This window comes from Hylobates moloch, unplaced genomic scaffold (genome assembly GCF_009828535.3).
Source record: "Hylobates moloch isolate HMO894 unplaced genomic scaffold, HMol_V3 SCAFFOLD_1, whole genome shotgun sequence".
NCBI classification, from domain to species: Eukaryota; Metazoa; Chordata; class Mammalia; order Primates; family Hylobatidae; genus Hylobates; species Hylobates moloch.
This window is the reverse complement of record NW_026652276.1, coordinates 184920949-184942225: the sequence shown is the minus strand read 5'-3', so window position 1 is coordinate 184942225 and position 21277 is coordinate 184920949. Positions and strand designations below refer to the sequence as shown.

At 35.1% G+C, this 21277-nt stretch overlaps 1 protein-coding gene across 1 annotated transcript in view; it reads left to right on the top strand.

Moving 5' to 3' along the window:
• The window catches only part of ORC5 (origin recognition complex subunit 5), an 81244-nt gene that overhangs the window by 29197 nt on the left and 30770 nt on the right, over positions 1–21277 (top strand). Inside the window, exons 9-12 of the mRNA XM_032761305.2 lie at positions 9787–9839; positions 11423–11535; positions 13065–13112; positions 17137–17247. Coding sequence (XP_032617196.1) covers positions 9787–9839; positions 11423–11535; positions 13065–13112; positions 17137–17247 — 325 coding nt within the window. The remainder of the gene's footprint in view (positions 1–9786; positions 9840–11422; positions 11536–13064; positions 13113–17136; positions 17248–21277) is intronic.

Sequence of the window (21277 nt, the reverse complement as noted above, 5' to 3'; positions counted from 1 at the left end):
TAAAACCCAAAACCGTAAAAACCCTAGAAGAAAACCTAGGCAATACCATTCAGGACATAGGCATGGGCAAAGACTTCATGACTAAAACACCAAAAGCAATTGCAACAAAAGCCAAAATTGACAAATAGGATCTAATCAAACTAAAGAGCTTCTACACAGCAAAGGAAACTATCATCAGAATGAACAAGCAACCTACAGAATGAGAGAAAATTTTTGCAAGCTACCCATCTGGCAAGGGGCTAATATCCGGAATCCACAAGAAACTTTAACAAACTTACAAGAAAAAAACAACCCCATCAAAAAGTGGGCAAAGGATATGAACAGACACTTCTCAAAAGAAGGCATTTATGCAGCCAACAAACATATGAAAAAAGCTCATCAGCACTGGTCATTAGAGAAATGAAAATCAAAACCGTAATGAGATACCATCTCACGCCAGTTAGGATGGCTATTGTTAAAAAGTCAGGAACCAACAGATGCTGATGAGGCTGTGGAGAAGTAGGAATGCTTTTACACTGTTGGTGGGAGTGTAAATCAGTTCAACCATTGTGAAAGACAGTGTGGTGATTCCTCAAGGGTCTAGAACCAGAAATACCATTTGACCCAGCAATCCCATTACTGGGTACATACCCAAAGGATTATAAATCATTCTACTATAAAGACACATGCACACATATGTTTATTGCAGCACTATTCACAATAGCAAAGACTTGGAACCAACCCAAATGCCCATCAATGATAGACTGGATAAAGAAAATGTGGCACATATATGCCATGGAATACTATGCAGCCATAAAAAGGATGAGTTCATGTCCTTTGCAGGGACATAGGTGAAGCTGGAAGCCATCATTCTCAGCAAACTAACATAGGAACAGAAAACCAAACACTGCATGTTCTCGCTTATAAGTGAGTTAAACAATGAAGAACACATGGACACACGGAGGGGAACATCACACACTGGGGCCTTTTGCGGGATGGAGGGCAAGGGGAGGGAGAGCATTAGGACAAATACCTAATGCGTGCAGGGCTTAAAACCAAGATGATGGGGCGAAAGGTACAGCAGATCACCATGGCACATGTATACCTATGTAACAAACCTGCATGTTCTGCACATGTATCCTAGAACTTAAAGTAAAATTTAAAAAAAAAATAATTCTCATTAAAAACATCTTATTTTTTGGGGTATACTTTGTGTACAGAATTATATATGTTAATTAGAAAAGGTTACTTTTAGTAACCTCAATTTCTAGTAAAAACCTAGGAAGCAAGAAATTTTGTCACATACCAGTTTTTTATAGATAAGAGCAATTTTATAATTTTATAAATATGTTTATAACCTAACTTTTATGTGTAGTGATAATCTCAAATATAGTCTTTTTATAGACTTTAAGAAGCCAAGAACAAACTTATGTTTAATAATTTATATTTCAGTATTTTTTCTTGTTTGGAAGTGATTCAGACATTTAATATTTAATTCAACTATTTATAAATGTTTATGCCACCTACATTCATCTTACTTATTTTTAACAATTATAAGTAGATTTCTTATGAAAACTGAGGCATTAGGCAAGGCTAGTCATTCGTTCAAGCTATTTCCATGTTAATCATTTTTATAGCCTGTGAATATCAGGTGTTCACCTAAGTGAGCACCTTAAAGTTGTGGGTATTTTGCTGATTGCTTTGGAGATACAGCTGTTTTTATTAAACCAACAATATTAAATTAGTCTTATTTATCAAAGAGTTACACAAAGATTGTTCTGTTTTTAGGCTGAGTTTGTAGTTTTGTACTTCTGTGTCAAACCATTATACCTTATTAAAACCTCTTGTCTAGTAGAGACAAATATAAAACTACCCGGCCCATAAATCCCGGCAAAAATTTGTGCTGACAATTCTGAAGACATTTCTATTTTTATTTTATCAACAGGTTTAAAACCAGCTTGCTTTTTTTGTATTTAAAAAAGTATTGAACTACTGTACACAAAAAATAAAATCCTAAGCTCCCCAACCAACTAAATGGACTCCTGGGCGAAGGGGACCCCACAGCAACCTGAAAAACTGTATTCCTGGCCATGAGGGAAAGGGAGGCTAGAGACGTCCATTATAGCCCCTCCCTTTTAGAGCTTAGGCACAACTGACTATCATTAACATTAAAGCAGAGAGATCATAAGACTGACAAAACAGACTCTGTGCCAATAAGAAACCAAATTCCAACTGGACTCTGATATAGAATCACATGACAGATAGCAGACACTGAAGGAAATCAAAGTATTTTACCGCAAAATATTTCTTTGACATATTTTGAAATGGCCCTGTAAAGCCTTTTTAATGTATCCAGGCTTTCCCTTTCTATGCCTTTCCCAGATAACTAGCTTATTTATTAAAGGTTCATTTAAGTCACATGTCATTTGGTTTAATTACTGTATATTTTAACAGTTTTCATTATTATTTAAGCCAATCTGAATAGAATTCCCTAAGGGATTTCTGGACAACTGTGCCAAATTTTACCATGTAGACACAACATACAACACAACACATGTATATATGTATAAACACAAACACATATACACACCAGTTTATAAAAAGATAGTTGGATCCAAACTATATTTCTGATAAAATTGGGACCTGTTCTCATGACTAAACTTTATTTGTCCCAGTAGGCAATCTTATGAAGACTGTGTACCAACATTTTGGATAAAGCAGTTTCCATAGCAGTTTGATTTTTAAAAACACTTCTTTTTATCCTTTTTTCAGTTTCAAATAAGTTTAGTGTTACGCATTCCAATGTTTATATTTTTTAAATAGGACTAGCTGACTTATATAAGAAAAAAATCTCCCAAGTATCCTAGAATTAGTAAGAAATCTATCTTTTGTTTATTGGTCTAATTTGCTTGACTAGTCAGTGCGAATGGGGAAGCGTTTTAGCAGGGTCGTTTTGGTTTGTTTGTTTCAGCTTTTTCTAGTCCCTGCATGGCAGACAAAGCCATTTTTATGCCAGACAGAGAAATGTTATATTATTGCTCCGAGCTCAAGATTTTGACCTCTTTGATCTGAGAGCCTCTTATAAACATTTATCTCTTCTTTTCTTTTAGAACATCAACTCTTTAATTAACTGTTCCATCACTCAAAGCAATTGTTAGTAAGGCAAACCTAAATTTACATTTCCAGAAAATGTCTAGGTTGTCAGTTGCCATAGAGCTGATGTAATTTGTGAAAAAGTAATTTGAAAGGACTCTAAAACTTTTTCCACCTTTGTTTCTATCTTGGCTGGAATGCCATAGCAGCAAGTTTATCTCAATACCAGCAGAAAAAGTTATTAGATTCAAAGTAGGCAGGAAAAAAGTAGAGAGGTAGAGAAATTAGAATGCTCTACATATTTTAATTCTTTAGTTGGTTGCAGTTTTTTAATGGCCATTGTGCTCCAAATTTTCCTTGATGTCATTTTGTTACCAGCGGCAAATCCATTTGGGCCGGCAGCAATCTCAATTCTTTTCTTCCCAGAAGAAGGAATCCTACCAAGGAAGCACAAGGCAGAAGGAGAGACTGAGGCAAGTTTTAGAGCAGGAGTGACAGTTTATTATATAGCTTTAGAACAGGAACAAAAGGAAGGAAAGTACACTTGGAGGAAGGCCAAGCAGGCGACTTGAGAGATAAGTGCCCCATTGACCTTTGACTTAGAGTTTTATATTTGGCTTACTTCTGGGTTCCTGTAACCCTCCTCTGATTCTTCCCTTGTGGTAGGCTGTCCATGTGCGCAGTAGCCTGCTAGCCCTTGGGAGGTGAGCATGTGCAGTGTGTTTACTGGCCTTGTACACATGCTCACTGGAGGTATTCTTCCCTTACCAGTGGAATGTACCTGGAAGGTCATATACTAGTTAAATGCCTCTCTTTTGCCTCTTACTGCACATGCCTGAGCTTACCTACCCAACTCCTGAGATCTTACTGGAAAGCCGCTGATCACCAGTTTCAGGTGTTTCTATCTATTGGGAGACTGCCGTTGCATGGTGCCAGCTATGACCAATTATTGGAGATACAGTGTGACAATAGCCTGCCCATCACCCTAGGGTCGCCTGACATTCCTGGTGGGGTAGGGGGAGCCTTCTCCTGTCCTGCTTATGCCTGACTAGCTACCTTCTGTAATAATTTGCCCATCAGTTAAAAAATATGCCCAAGAATAGTTCATAATATAGCTGGCTGGAATCTCCAAAGGCAGATTGTTTTGGCATGCCTTTAGAATTTGAGGATCCCATTTTGTTTCTTATTAATCACTCAAGAACAAATAAAATCCTATAAATCTTGTCAGGGAATATTAGGCATTTGGACCAGTGTTTTAGGTGGTGGGGACCATCGTAGTGGCTTTTGATTAGCCAGCGTGTGCCCACCATTTAGAATGTTTATTTTTGCTTCTTGTAGATTATTAGAAATAAGCAAGGGAAAAGAGCTAAATTATTTACAGATGTGTGTTACCAAACCAAAATGAAACCAAGATAAGAGTATTCACAAAAATTTTAAACCCAGGTATGCAGATTAAACAAAATACTAAATTAGGCATGCAGAACCAGAAGTGAATTCACCAGAAAAGACATACCTCACAGAACACAAATTTTGTAGTAACCAGAGTATTCAAACCAGAAGGACACTTGTCCTTATACCAGAAAGGGATTGCCAGAAAAGGCAAAAAGTTGCTTTATCCCAAGAGGATTGCAAGGCCCTTTATTAGGGTGCCCTTAATGAGATCCTAAATGAATTCAGGAGCTTCCATCAAAAAGCGGGAGACTCACCAGGGCAGAAAAGGTGAGCCGCGGAAGCAGAAAGTTCAGAGGGCTCAAGTGAGTACTATATACCAGTTCTAAGAATTGCTGATTCCTTCTGAAGGTGATCTTACTGCAATTCTGACTTCTGACTCCAGATACGCCAACCTAAATAACAGAGAGGAACTCTAAAAGAAAATGATTATCTATTTGAGAATGGGCATTGCAGTGGGAATGCACATGCTGTAGTAAACTCTGCATATTCAGGAAGGTAAAGGGAGACAAAGGTTTTTAAAGGAAGAATGAGAATTACACAATTGTTTTGAGATAATTATTCTTGGCTACAAGGATCAACAACAAAGGTGGTACCAGTTCGGAGTTTGACAGGCAGTTGCTGGGCAAACATCCTCACAGGATTTTTGTAGAAGGTTATGATGGCCTTTGTGCAAGGTTATGGTTTTTTCCGTTTTTTGTGATGGTTTTTTTATCAAGCATTATCCATGAGAACACTTTCTTCATGGCCCTCCCTGGCTCTACTTGTTGGGGGTTTTAGCACACGTGACTCCATTATGTTACACAATTTGTAACAAAGCTTTTTTTTTTTTTTTTTTTTAACCTGGAAAGGTATAGGAAAGGCAGTAATAGCTTTGCCATAGTTATGCTAGATATTTGAATGATATAATGAAAATTTGATTACAAAATAAATAGATGAACCATTATAAATTGACATTTGTCTATTATTATTTTCTTAGTAGTGAAACAGCGCAGGAGAGACATGGTGGCACATAGTGTGTGAGAAGAACATGATTTTGACTTCCAGCTCAGCCATTGTCTGCCATATGTGATCTTAGCAAGTCCTAAAACCTCTAGGCCTTGGCTTCCTCCTCTAACAGTCCTTAGAAGATTTAGATAGTATATCTGAAAATTATTGTTAATATTAAAGTGTCTTATGGATAATAGATTAAGCCTAGATTACAAATCAATATAGGAAACCTAAAAACATCAACACTGTCTGCTTTTCTTTCTAGTCAATTTTTTTTTACCATTTTTCTCTCATGAATGCCTTATTCTGTCACTACTTTTCCTCATTTTGTTTGATTTCAGTTTAATTAGCTGATTAGCCTATAATTCAGGTAAAAATTTGGTAGTTTCTTAGCAGAAATACTACAAAGATACTATTATTCCTTTTCCCTTTTCAGTAACAAAAATTCATTTAATGAGAGTGTTTAGAAATCACAGAATGGAAAAGCTTGTGATCTTCTAAATGTAGGAAAACTTGTTTGCTTGTTAAAATGATTCTTACATAATAATGAAAGGACTTCTAGTCCCATAGGATAATTATGGCCACCTAAATTCAATTCTGTCCACAATATCAATAAAGAGAGCTAACAGAACCACCCCTAACTCTTGCCTGCTGTGTTAATAGGAGTTAGAGATTGCTACAAACTTCATTTTATATATCAGTAGTGAAGTAAACAACTGAAACCAACAGGGCCAGCTCGGGAGCTCATGCTGAGGTGAAAAGTCAAACAAAGACTGAAAGGAAAAGAGAAGATTGTTGGGACAAGGGATAGGTTGACTAGTAGTGGTGAAATACAAATGAAATCACATGAAGAAAGAGAGTTCAACCCTGAGTGAGAAAGTATTGAACAGTTCTGAGGCTGGAAGGATTAGAGCACTGGCTACTGGAGAATCGAAGTGACATTTTGTTTTTTTGAGACACGGTTCCACTGTCTCTCCCAGGCTGGAGTGCAGTGGCAAGATCACAGCTCATAGCAGCCTCAACCTCCCTGGGTCCAGGTGATCTACCACCTGAGCCTTCCGAGTAGCTGGGACTATGGACATGCACCACCACACCTGTCTAATTTTTTGTATTTTTTGTTTTTTTGTTTTAAGAGTATGTGGGGCCAGAGTTAGCACGATAGTCTTGGGAAAGTACTGTTTTGAGGAGAGACAAGTAGTTGATTCAGAAGGGTGTGGTATTCCTTTGAGAGTTGGTAATGAAGGAAAAGAATGGAAAGAAAGGAAAGAAATTAAAGATTCCTCTCGTGCCCCAAATAAAAAAGAAATGACAAAATCAGAAGCTAATCTGCCCTTTTCATAATAGCACCATATATTAAAGAAACTTGACTTCATTATTTTTCCAGAAGGGAGCACTTTAGAATTAAGTAATCATGCCACCCCACGACCTTACCCCTGCATTCATAAAATCACCTGTTATTACTGACCAAGCCAAACATTAGGTATTTCAAAATGAATAAAAGACAACATGGAAAAGCCATGTAAAGGTATTATTTAGGAAGAAACAGAAAATGTGAATAAAACAGTTATTTGATGAAAATTTCCCCCTTAACACCCAAAACAAAGCAGAGGAAGACTGCAATACCACACCTTTACTTGGTTTAGGTTTGTTTAAAAAGCATTTTTAGATATGGAAAGCATACTTTAAGTTTGAAATTCCGTAACTTAGAATAAATGGACAAAGAACAGGGGTATGTGAAATAAAAGTTGATCAAACTCAGGAGCAAAGTTCAGGCAATAGTAGTTATCTTAGAAATGAAAGTGAAAAAATAAGATATCCAAAGGAAAGTAGATTCAACTGAGAATATAATAAGGGACATTGAGGAAAGGACTGAAAATAACCAAGAGAACAAAACTAAAAAACGAGGTAAAAATAATCAGGTAGGATGTGACAAATATGATAGACAAAGAAGATTTAACATTAATTGGAGTTTCTGAAGACAGAAAACAACAATGGATTGGAATTAAGATCTAAAATTATAATCCAAGAAAACGTTCCAGAAATAGAAGACCTAGCTTTACACATCAAAACAGTTCATTTTCCCATTTAATCCAGAATGATCAATTCTGAAACTGTACTAGTATATTGTACTGTAATAAATTATCAGAAATTTAGTGATTTAAGGCAATGCATAGTTACTATCTTACAGTTTTATATGTCAGAAGTCTAAAACAGGTCCACAGGGCTTTCCTTCTGGAGGCTGTCAAAGAGAATCTGTTTCTTTGCCTTTTCTAACTTCTAGAGGCTGCCTTCATTCCCTGGCTTGTGGTTCCATTCTCCATCTTCTAAGCTAGCAGTGTAGCATTTTCTCTTCTCTCTGACTTGTCTTCCTCTTAGAAGGATCCTTCTGACTCTATTGGGCCTATCTGGATAATGCAGTGTAATGTCTATCTGAAGATCCTTAACTCAGTCACATCTGCTAAGTCCCTTTTACCCTGTAAGAATGTATTCACACGTTCTAGGGATTTGGACTTTGGTATCTTTGGAGGCAGGGCTATTATTCAGACTACTACAGAGACTTCTTGGAAAGCATTTAGACTTTAAAAATAACAGAAAAAAATCTCTGAGCTTTCAGGCAAAAAATATAAGTCACTTACAAAGGAAAGTCAGTGAAAAAGCAAGACAACAAATGGATCAACAATTTCAAGAAACTCAAGGAGAAAGGAAGTGTAAGCCAAATAATTTTATGTTCAGTCAACCTGTCATTCAACTATCAACACTAGAGAAAAACAATATTAAACATGGAAGAACTCAGAGAACACTACTCATAAGACATTTCTTAGGACAACCTTGATGTGAAAAAGAGATGACTGGAGAAACTAACAAAAGGATTGATGATGAACATTGAATTTAATTAAGTTTAGCTCCAAACTAAAATTAAGATGGAAATAAGAGTACAAGAATAGTATGTAAATATTATGTATTCTGACAAGGTAGGAATATTACAACTTAAAAAAATGGGAAAAGAAGGAAAAGAAAGGGGAAAATAAAATAAACTTGTTGATTGCTATACAGGTGAGAGATGGGTATCAAAGAATACTTCAAAAGCTGAAACTACTTTTTTTAAAGTATATTCAAGGCCCACACTCATCCTTATCGCTTCCACCCTGTTCATGCAGATTTTGGATATTTAATTGTTCTAATCTGGCATTATTTTTAAATTAGCCCTGTAAATTAGCTCGTTTTTAAGAGTTCTGTGAGAGTTTTAGAGTTGGCGAGCACCTCTGCATCAAACTGCCGTATTTTTTTTATGAGTAAACTATTCATTTTTTCGAAGTCATGCAGCTAAAACTGTCCTAGGGCATTCTTTACTTATTATACTATAGTGTGTTGCCTTATAAATTCAATTTGTCATGTCGTAATCACTTCATATTCTTAATAGTGTTTTGGTTGTTTAACAGTTTTAATTGCAAGTAAGTCCAGGATGGGGCAATTAAAATACCTTGAACTCTGCAAGCATCCTACAAGGATTCTACTCATAGCTCTAGTATTGACTGGCTAAATGTCCTTGGGTGACTTAACCTTTGAGCCTCAGTTTTCTGGTGTGATACCTACTTTGAGGGATTGCTATAGAGTTTGGAAATAGTATATGACAATTGTATCTAATACGGTAACTAGAACATCGGGAGTTTTACCGAATGGTAGGTGGTAGTATTTATTGGTTTTTTGTTTGTTGTTTTTTTTAAAGACAGGCTCACTCTCGCCCAGGCTGGATTGCAGTGGCATAATCTCAGCTCACTGCAATGTCCACCTCCCAGGTTCAAGTGATTCTCCTGCCTCAGCCACCCAAGTAGCTGGGAGTACAGGCATGCACCACCATGCCCAGCTAATTTTTGTATTTTTAGTAGAGACGAGGTTTCCCCATGTTGCCTAGGCTGGACTTGAACTCCTGGCCTCATGTGATCCTCCTACCTTGGCCTCCCAAAGTGCTGGGATTACAGGCATGAGCCACCACACCTGGCCTGGATGAAGTTTTTTGATAGCTACAACAGTGATCATAGTAAAAGAGATTATTAAATAGTTAATATGTAGATATTGCTTTATAAATTTATGCCATTCTAATATATACACTAAATTATTTTGTACAGGTACAAACATGTTTATTGCATGTATATATTTTTCTTTTCTATTTTGTTAATAAAGAAAAAAATGTAGTTTTTCTAGGGCTCTGTTTTAAGTACAGCATATTGATTTTATTTATTTTTAATTCATTTTTGCTCTTCTATTTTTTTTCAGTTCCCAGTGGGAAAAGCTACAGAAAGATGACACAGATCCGGGACAACTGAAAGGTATCAAAGGAATTATTGAGACAGTTACCAGAGATACTTCTTCAGCTAATTATCAAGATACTAAAGTTAATACTAAAGAGCATTCAGTCAGGAAATAGTGTTATAAAAGAGAATTTACTTTTCAAGCTATAATGCTATTTTGATTAATGATTTTTCTTTAACTGAAGCTCTAATTTAATGGAAGGAAATAAAGTTTGAATACCAGCTTTCTATTTTCTAAATATTGGATTATATTATGAAAATCAAGCAGTTTCTATTTCTTTAAATGCTTTGATTAAAGCAATCTTATTATATGACAGTTTCATCTCATGTTTATATTTCATGAGTTTTGTGGAATAAAATGTAATTTTATGTTAATCAGTTTAGAGTATGCACTTTGGTGGTTATGTTTTGAAAACTTTGTGCTTTTGTTTTCTTTAAGAAAACTACTACTTTGGATTCATCCCAAATATTAAATAGAACTAATTTTACTTTAAAAAATAAGCAAATATTGAAAATTTTTTTTTTTTTTTTAAGAAGTCAGTGGCTGATGGTTAAAGAAAATAGTATGAAATAGTGCTCTTTTGTATTTTTTTGTTTTTTATGTGTTCCAGATACTTTACAAGGGACTCCTAGTTGTGTGTTTTTAGGAAAAGGGATAGATGCCAGAGTTAAAAGAAATCTGTAATAATCGATTTGCACTACTTTCTATCTGTTTGACCTTGAACCCAGCTCAATTTTTCATTTGTGAAAAAGAATATTTAGCGTTACTGCAAAGATTCAAAGTGATGCTTAAGTAAAGCACCTAACATAGTGTCTGACACATAGTAGATTTTCAGTAAATATCAGATTCCTTCCCTTCCCTTAAGAATCAGTGCTACTTGACTGACCCTACTGTTTTATTTATCCATTCATTAGTTATTTTCTATGTGCAAAGCAGTGTAGGGATACAAAAAAAGTTAGACATAGCTCCTTCAACAAATGGTATTGTTTACTAAGGGGTATTATTTATGTACAGGTTAAGCATTCTGAATCCAAAACTTCCAAATAGAAAATGCTCCAAAATTTTCTGAGTGCTGACATAAGCTCAGAGGAATTGATTGTTTTCTTTGATTTTTCAGAATTTAGGGATGTTCAACTGGTATATACAAGTATTCTAACATCTGAAAAAATCCAAAACACTTCTGGTCCCAAGCATTTCAGATAAAGTATACTCAACTTGTACAGTTAACTGTTAATATAAGGCATCACGTTATGTGGGAATACCCAGAGTAGGAATTCATAGTAGAAATAAGTTTCTCTATTTTGGTGTGGTAGGGAAACATCAGGGGTTTAATGGAGAGCGTGGCCTTGAAGGGAAGAACGAGTAGGATTTAGACTTCGGAATGAGAAGAGCCAAGCAAAAATAATAGATTGAGTGAAGCCCATCATTAATAATAATGTTGATCACCACCACGACCATCATTATCATGACACTTTTTAAGATAAGGAAATAGGTCATTTTGACTAGAGAATACCATATGGAAATCAAAAGTTAAGTGAGAAGAGATACTTAAAACCCAATGAGCCTAATAAGTACTTCATCAAAGTGTTTTGTTATATAGGCCTCTCAGCTCATACTCACGTGGAACTTCCATATTACTCTAAGTTCATTCTAATTGCTGCATACCTGGCTTCATACAATCCAGCAAGAACTGACAAGAGGTTTTTTCTTAAGGTAATAATAACATACTTCTTTTCACTTTATTTTTTAAGATCCCAGGAATATTTTGAAATTTCTTAACACTTGTAAATTTCTAAGGGGAAGAGATTAGAATAAGATTACCAAATATGTATTTAGGACTCATTCTTTAAAGGCTTTACATTAATGTCACAACCTGAAATTTGAGAAAAGGTAGGCAGTTTCATAGAAAAGAGGAAATCAGGTATACCTTAGGTAATAATTCAGATTTAAAAAATACATAGAGTTTTGTCTAAAGTATGGAGGATGGAAATAATTTTAAGAGCAGTAACTCTTTGTTGTTCTAAAACTCTCACTGTAGTGAATTATTATCCAGCACACTGAAGGAGCCTCTCCTGTACGTACATTAGTTGGAGAAATTCCAGTTTAGAGTTGTTGTTTTTTTCTTCTTCTTCACCCACTATGTTCTTATCACTTTAGACTTTTTCCTTTTTCCTGTTTCCTGAAAACATTCTGATCTCTTTCATACCTTAAGGTCTTTGTCTGTATGTTCTGTCTTTCTGGAAAGCTCCTTCTCTACTCATTCTTCAGGCTTCAGTTTAAATGTTGCCTTCTCAAAGCGGTTCTCCCTGTACAACCTATCTTAAAGTAGGTCCTGTTTATTTTTTCCTATTTCACATGATGTTTGCTTTCTTCTTTGGACTTACAACAATTTACATTTATTTATTTTTTTGCCATGTCTTGTGCTACTCTTCAGGACTTTATTTTTTTTTATTTTTTTGAGACAGAGTCTTGCTCTGTCACCCAGGCTGGAGTGCAGTGGTGTGATCTTGGCTCACTACAGACTCTGCCTCCCAGCTCAAGTGATTCTCGTGCCTCAGCCTCCCAAGTAGCTGGGATTACAGGTGTGCCCCACCACGCCTGATTAAGTTTTATGTTTTTGGTAGAGACAGGGTTTTGCCATGTTGGCCAGGCTGGTCCCAAATTCCTGGCCTCAAGTCATCCTCCCACCCTGGCCTCCCAAAGTGATGGGATTACAGGCGTGCATCACTGTACCTGGCCCTCTTTAGTTTCTAGAGGGCAAGGACATCTATTGTTTTCCCATACTATTGAATCCTGAGTGCCTAACTAAAATGCTCTCCATCAGTGTTTATTATGTGAATTGTGCATAACTAAAATGCTCTCCATCAGCGTTTATTTGTGAATTGCCAGACTTGTTTATTGGTTGAATAAAAATCTGTATCTCTTTGGAAGTTTCATTTTTATAGCAATGTATATGCTGTACTAAATCAATATAATAAGCTCTTTTATGAAATGTCATTATTTTATTTTAGAAATTCTTTTTTTACATGCCAAAGTAATTTTATATCCAATCCAAGTCTAAAAGAAATTGGCCTAAAATATGTTGAAGTCTAATATATATACAAGGTGATAAGAAGAATAGCTATTTAAAAACCTAAGATATACAGATTAGTATTATGTGTGCCATGTTTTAAATAAATAATGTTTTCTGGTTTTGTGGAATACTGTCTTTTCAACTTAAAATTTGTTTTCCTTAATTGCAGCATCATGGAAAAATCAAGAAAACCAACTTTCTAAAAAAACACGAAAAGGTATTTACATTTTAATTTCTGTAATGGAAGAAACTTAAGAAATGAAGATAATACAGGAAATAGATACATCTGTATTTGTCATTTGAATATAGGAACTTATTTGTGTTGATATGGTACTGTTATACCGTAATAGAATTTTGTTATGTTGAAGATCGTGATTGACGGCACATTTAAGTGAGCTGGGGCTGGAGATTAAAACTGAGTTGACAAAGTTTTTTAGTGATTTAGTAGATGAAGAAGTTTACCCTGGATTATTTAATTAAATACAGCCAATGGAATACAGGCATTTTCCTCTTTTCTTTCCCCTTTGAAGCACCCACGACAATGACATTGAAGAAATAAAAAAGGTAAACTCATAAATACTAAGCAGATGAGAGACCCCCAAAATTTGGAATTGCATGGTAGGTAGATATTGAGGTGACCAAGCAGATTAGAGAAAACGCTAAAACCTAAGCCTCAAACTTAGCTGATTTGGCTTTAGGAATCTGGAAAAAGTTTAGGGATTAGAAGCACTAAGTACTTTTGAAGGTGGGGTCAGGTAAGGTTGAAACTGGTGAAAGCAGCATTTAGACTGTTTAGATCACTTCTTCCACTTTGTATGTCCAAACCACTGTTGCTTCTCTTGTCAGAAGATGGAGAATTTTAAACTATAAACTCTGCACTATAGAAACTGCAAGTTTTGTTGCCCTTACTCTTAGAGGCAGTTTTGCTCAATTCCAGGACTTCCTGACTCCAAAGCCTACGATGATATTTACCACTGTTCTTGAACCCCTACAACAGACAGATGGTTAACGTTTAGAATTTTTATTATTTATCTACTTTTGAGGCAGGGTCCCACTCTGTCACCCATGCTGCAGTGCAATGGCGTGATCATGGCTCACTGCAGCCTCAACCTCCTGGGCTTAAGTGATCCTCCTATCTCAGCCTCCCTAGTAGCTGGGACTACAGGCACACACCACCATGCCTGGCTAATCTTTGTATTTTTTGTAGAGACAGGGTTTCACCGAGGACTCATCTAAGCCTGGGAGTTCGAGGCTGGTCTCAAATGATCCACTCCTCTCAGCCTTCCAAAGTGCTGGGACTACAGGCATAAGCTACCATGCCCGACCTAATGTCTCGAATTTTTAAAGACTCATTACAAACCAATAAGAAAAGGACAAAAATTCGATAGCAAAATGGATAAATGATACACTAAGGAACCTGAATGTCTAATAATCATGACATGATTATCAGCCTTATTCACTAATGAGAGAAAAAGTTAAAACAACAATGAGATATTTCATACTCTTGGTTTGACAAAACTAAAAAAGTCTATGATTTCAAGTGCTGGTGATAATGTGGAAGAGTGATAGTCTGCCTATTTTGCAGGTTGACAATATCTACTGAAGTTAATATGTTACTATTAGGATAGACTGGTTATGCTTGTAGTAAAAAGCAAACCCCGGCCGGGCGGGGTGCCTCACACCTGTAGTCCCAGCACTTTGGGAGGCCGAGGCGGGTGGATCACGAGGTCAGGAGATCAAGACCATTCTGGCTAACACAGTGAAACCCCATCTCTACTAAAAATATAAAAACAAAAATTAGCTGGGCATGATGGCAGGCGCCTGTAGTCCCAGCTGCTCGGGAGGCTGAGGCGGGAGAATGGTGTGAACCTGGGAGGCGTAGCTTGCAGTGAGCTGAGATCACGCCACTACACTTCATCCTGGGCGACAGAGTGAAACTCCTTCTCAAACAGACAAACAAACAAAACCCCCCAAACCCTTGGTGGCTTTACACAACAGAAGTTATGTTGCTTACAACATAACTGAATATGAATTGAGTGACCCTCTTTCATCTTACAGTGGTATGAAGTGAAACATTGTGGCCTCTGAAGTTGCCGCTAAAGGGAAAGTAGGTGAAAGACTAGGCTTGGAAGTAGCTTACATCACTTCTATTCATATTTCATTGGGCCGGCAGAACCCAGTTACATGACCTCTATCTAACTGCAGGAGAGACTGAGAAACGTAGTCTTCTTGTGTCTCAGAGAAGAAACAGTGTTGGCAAACACATAGTACTGACTCTGCCTTGTGCTTAAATCCAGCAATCGTACTTAGACAAACTCACACATGTGCACAAGGAGAAATGTACAAGATTATCAGTCACAGGATTATTTGTAATAATAATGAATTTTTTAAAGTAGTCATAAAATGGAATTCTGTAAGGTAATTTCAAAATGGACTAGAGCTACATGTATCTATATGGATAAATTTCAAAAGGCAATTGGTAGAGAGGTATGTTCAAAATGATATCTTTATATAAAATTTTAAACCATGCAAACAATGCTGTATATTGTTTGTGGATACATACGCAGTAGTATAAAACCTTCATGAGAGTACATCCAATTCTAGATAGTGGAATTTTTCTAGAGTAGGAAAGGGAGAATAGGATGAGAGAGGGTTGAAGGAAGCTTCAACTTATCTGTAATGTGATCTAATGTTTTGTTTCTCTGCACGTATTACACAGTATATTTGATAAAATTGAGTGGTGAGTCCACTGGTATTCATTATATTCACTTCTGTACTCTTTTATATATTTGAAGTATTTAATGACGAAAGCATACAAAATTTAAGACCTGGAAAATAATTTCTAGTTGAGGTAAAAACTTCATTGTATAATTCTGAGTAGGTATTCTTCTTTACATTCATTCTTCTTTTAAATAAATAGTTACTCCCATGCATGTAAATATAGTTTCCAGTTTTATTTGCCATTGCTAATATAAAGTACTTATTTGTGGCTGGGTGCACTGGCTCACGCCTGTGATTCTAGCACTTTGGGAGGCCAAGGTGGGCGGATTACTTCAGGTCAGAAGTTCGAGACTAGCCTGTCCTCCATGGCGAAACTAAAAATACAAAAATTAGCCATGTGTGGCAGTGCATGCCTGTAATCCCAGCTACTTGGGTGGCTGAGGTACGAGAATCACTTGAACCTGGGAGGTGGAGTTTGCAGGGAGCCAAGATCATGTTACTGTACTGGGTGACAGAGTGAGGCTGTATCTCAAAAAAAGAAATAAATATTTGTTGGCTATTAAAATTATCTGCAAATAGAATGGAACTTGAGCATTGTCTCATTTCTGATGACATGAATTATACCATATGAGTTTGTATACAAGTATGAACATTTTACAATCTTGAAAAAAAATTTTTTTAATTTTACATTGTTTTAAGTTGCTGGCTTATTTACTTTATAAAATATTTTATTAGTTTTCTAAGTTAAGCTACGACTTACTGTAATTAATCTTTTTAGAGCTACTAATGTTGAATTTTCCTGGCAGTGGTACAAAGAGGAATTGTGAGAAATAAGTAGTAAGCTCTAGTCTACAACTTAGGAATCTGGTTTGGTTATTATCTTGGATTTGGCGAAATTACTTAACACCTGGTTATAACGGCAAAATAGGAGGCATATTTAGGACTAGACCAGATGACTGTGAGTTCTTTAATTAGTATTTGTTGATACTAAGTCAGAAATCTTGAGGAATATATTAAAAGATAAATCATGGCTGGGTATGGTGGCTCATGCCTGTAATTCTAGCACTTTGGGAGGCCAAGGTGGGGAGGATTGCTTGAGGCCAGGAGTTTAAGACAAGTCTGGGCAACATAGTGAGACCCTGTCTTTACAAAATAATTTGTAAAAATACCCAAACATTGCGGTGTGTGCCTAGAGTCCTAGCTACTCAAGAGGAGAATCTGAGGTGGGAGGATGGCTTGAGCCCAGGAATTCAAGGCTATAGTGAGCCATGATTGCGCTGCCACTGCATTCCAGCCTGGGTGACAGCGGACTTTGTCTCTAAACAAAACAAACTTAAAAAAAGGATAAATCATGATCATATCAGATAAACTTTTAACTTAGAGTTTGCAGGTTAGATTTGTTAGCATTTTTAGGGGAACTATATATAACATAAATACATTGTTACTGGCAGTTTTGTAGTACAGAAAGTGAGTGCTGTGGTATAAGTAGAAAATCCATGTTTTTGTTTTGTTTTTTACAGACGAGCAATCATCTGCTTGGACCAAAACCATTTCCACTAGACAGATTATTAGCAATATTATATAGTATCGTGGACAGCAGAGTTGCTCCAACAGCAAATATTTTTTCCCAGGTAAGCTTAATCATAGGTTATTATCTGTCATCTTTGTGGGATTCTTCAGATAGTAGAGTCAATAGAATTCCAGGCGTTCAAATTTTTGTTCAACATGTTACTGTTTTAACTATATAATGAACCATGTTTTTGGTAAGTAATTGAAAATTACGTATATAGAATCTTTAGGGGTACCACTAAATTTGCATATGTTTACAAGTATCACCTCATGGCAAATAATTTAATTTGGCTCTTTTTCAATAAAGGAATTTTTAAAATTAAATGATCATAATTATCTTGCTAATTAAACAAGTGGCTTGATGACTAAGTTGATGAATTGTAATTTAATGAAAACAAAATTTTAAAAAATTTTTTTGTAAGAGTATAATCTACAATGTCCTTATTCCTCATCTATGTACTTTGCAGATAGATGTGCTTTTATTAAAAAATGCTGTTTTCCAGAATAATTAAGTTCTCAGAATTTCACTAGGTGGCAGCAAAGCATAAAAATAGAAAATACAACTTTAAAAAAACAAGTAGTTAAGGTTTGTTTTTTAGTTGACATTTTAAGAAAAAAAAAATTTATTAAAATTATAGTCAGAGTAGATTTCTTAAATGGTCCAGAAAAACAATGCTTAGCACATGGTACAAGTGGATAGAAGAAAAAGCAAAATGATATAACTAGTATTTATTTAAAAGCAAAGTCATGTCAGATATTACAGTGAGCATTTTGTTTTCTCTACGCATTTTTAGGTTGAGAGCTGTGTAAATAATACTTGCGTTTTAATTAATTCACTGAATAAATCTGGCCCCAGAATAGCTGTCAGACTTTGTAATCTATTGTGTGCTGGTAACTTTTAATTTTTCATTTAGAGAAGAGTTTGAGTAACAAATATAGTCTCAATTTTCTCAACATTGAATTTAAATAGTTTTTATAAATGTCAGCATGTATAGAAAATTGTGTCTACATTTACTGTGTTCTTGAAGAAACTCAGTTCACTCAGTTACTAGGCAACATAAATAGCTAGCTATATAGGTAGATAGCTAGCTAGATAGGTAGGTAGATCACTAATGCTGATAACTTTAAAAAAGTAATTCAGTTTTAATTTGTGTTACAGGGATTTTTCCCATGTATTTTCTAAAAAAGCTTTGTCTGAAATTGGTTTTTAATCAAACTTTTCATTTTATTAATAGTTTTCTACATACAACATAGGAATTTTTTGTTTTGTGTTTACTGTTGCAGTAACTCTAGATTAGCAGGTATTTTGAATTATCAGGTCTTTATTATAAGCAATTGAGCCTTACATTGGGTCAGAGAGATTAAACAACTTTTACAATATGATGCAATGAGTAAACCTTTGAGATTTAAAGCCTAGGGAAGTGAGACAGACAGTGCTTTTGAAAAGAGCAGAAACATGTTTGCATCACATGTGATTGTACTTCTCAGGTGCCCACAAATTACCTGTGTGAGGGGCACAATGAAGGATAGTACATGTTTTTTCTTTCAATGAGCTTATAATTTATTCTAGGGCATTAAAATGTATACATGAAAATACTTTCTTAAGGCTGCAAATGAATGCTAGATAGTGCTCCTGAGAAGTTTAGAGCAGAAAGAGATCACTTCTAGATTGGGCAGGATGAAAGAATTCACAGAAGATGAAAAATGAGACCTGGCTGTGGAGAATGAGTAGGAGTTTTTGTTTTTTAAATATTTCTCATTTATATAAGTGATACATGTTTATTATACAGAAATGTATAAATGGGTAAATACAGAAATAATAGTTTAAAAGCACCTGATGTCTTATTTCCAAGGGATAGAGTTTAGGTTAGAGATTCAGAAAGAAAGGTTAATATGATCTGAAGAAAGGTTTGAAAAGCAAGGCGTACCTGTGAACTGTCACCCTGGTTTGGTCAGGATTGAATGGGGTTATATTGTAGTGGTAGTTGTCATTGTAGTTGTGATTGTAATAGTAGTAGTCATAGTAACACTACTGCCACCACATGCCACACCTTAACTATTGGTACCTTACATATTGTACTTTACATTCATAGAGCATTTTCTGTTTTTAGAAATAAACTCTTCAGCAATTTTATCCTCTGGGGAAAAAATATGGCAATTAGAAACAATGGGAGGCTTCTGATTTAGAGATTTACTAGCTGCTCTGAGCCTTTGACTATGATGAACAATGTCAGCAGTCTTCGTGGTTATAGCAGTGCCAGTAATATTACATAGTTAAGAAAACAACTTGGCCCAAAATGTATCTTTGTCTGTTAACGAAGTTAAATTTTTTTTCAAACTTGACAATTGTGGTTGCTGATCTTGTTATTCTTTATCTCTTCTAATTAACTTTTTATAATCAAAATGATAAATTTGTATATTTAAAGTATTGCTATACATGAATTTAGGTGAATTTAATAGCAAGTCATTTAGGAACACAATCTTAGTTATTCTCATTGGGAATACAAAGGGTCGGGGAGTACGTAGAGATAGATGCAACTAGTTCTAAGGAGTTGATCTTTACTTTTGCTTGGTCGGTAAAGTATCCAAGAAAATCTAATAACATGTATATTGTGTTCAAGAACAAAATGTGGCAGGAATCTCATCCAGAGAGTATCTCTCTCACATGCCTTATATTTTCTTCTTCCCATTGACTCCCAGTGACCTTTTCTATTTTTCTTCTTTCTCCTTTTATTCTTCTATCAAAATTATACTCTTAGCCATGGGAATGGCAGTTTGTATTTAACCTACATACACTTAATTTTTTAAGTGAAAAACAGAAATACGTTTGTTTTCAAAGTGCTTATTTGGTACAAACACTAGATGGCAATGTTTTTGCATTCTAGCTTTAAGATGAGCCATGCAAACAGACCTTTTACCTGTTAATACTGTCTCTGACATCTAGAGAAATTTGTTAACACATTGGGTCATTTGAATGGAAATAAACTTGCTGAAAAATGTAATTATAAACATGTATGTGTGTATTTACACTTTTATGAAAATGTAAATAAAATTGGCAATGAATTATATTTTGTACCTGCAGGTAAATTGCTTTTTATTAGTTATAATGTGTCTATATGAGATGATCATGTATTATTTTTGTATTCACCTGTTTTAAGAATTTATTTTATAGTGATGTGCTATTTTTATAGCTGGATTTACCGCTTAAATAATTGTTTAAACTTCTTTCGTGTATAAATTGATCATGTATGATATAGACATTCAGAATTATCCTGAAGCAAAAGTTTATTTCCATTGTATTTCAAATCTAATCTATTCTATAATTAAGTTATAAAAATAGTAACTCAAGGACTCTTTAAAGTTTATTAAAATTCCAGTTGAGAATAATAAATTTATAATAGTACTAGCAGCAATATTGTATTGTAGTTGGCATTATTCTGAATTTCTTTACTCTCTATTAAACTCTAAATAAAATTCTATTCATTAACTAGTCTCACAAGTAAAGAGAATAGTAGCACATTTAACATTTTATGTTAATGTTCAGATACATTGAACTTAAATATGACTTTAAATTTTTTTTCAGATTGTTATTTTAGCCTTACCTGGTTTTTACCTTTAGTACAATTTTGCAGTCATTATCTTGGATCATTTTTAAAATTTTCATTCCAGTAAGAGAACTTCATGGGTGACAGAGCATTAATTCTGGTATTTCATTCTTTTCTCCTTTCCTTTCTGCTCTCATCATAACATAGAATGGAATACATGCAGTAAATGGGTAAAGTTTATAGGTATTCTTTCTAAATTTTTAATTTGATCAGATATGATTTTGAAGACCATTTGTCAGCTTTTAAATAAATACTGTTGTCTTTTTTTCCAGAAGTATATTAAAGCCAAGTTATGCTTTTTAATTCTTTTTTTCTTAAAAAAATATGGGAATTTCTAAATTAATCTGTTTCATCCTTTTTATATTTCTATATCTTTTCTTACTCATTCTTACCTCCCCTACCCCAATACTCTTGTAGTTAGGTCAGAACAATAGGAGTACAGTTCTTTAAGATTGTCGAATTCTACCAGAGGTACAAGGAGGAACTG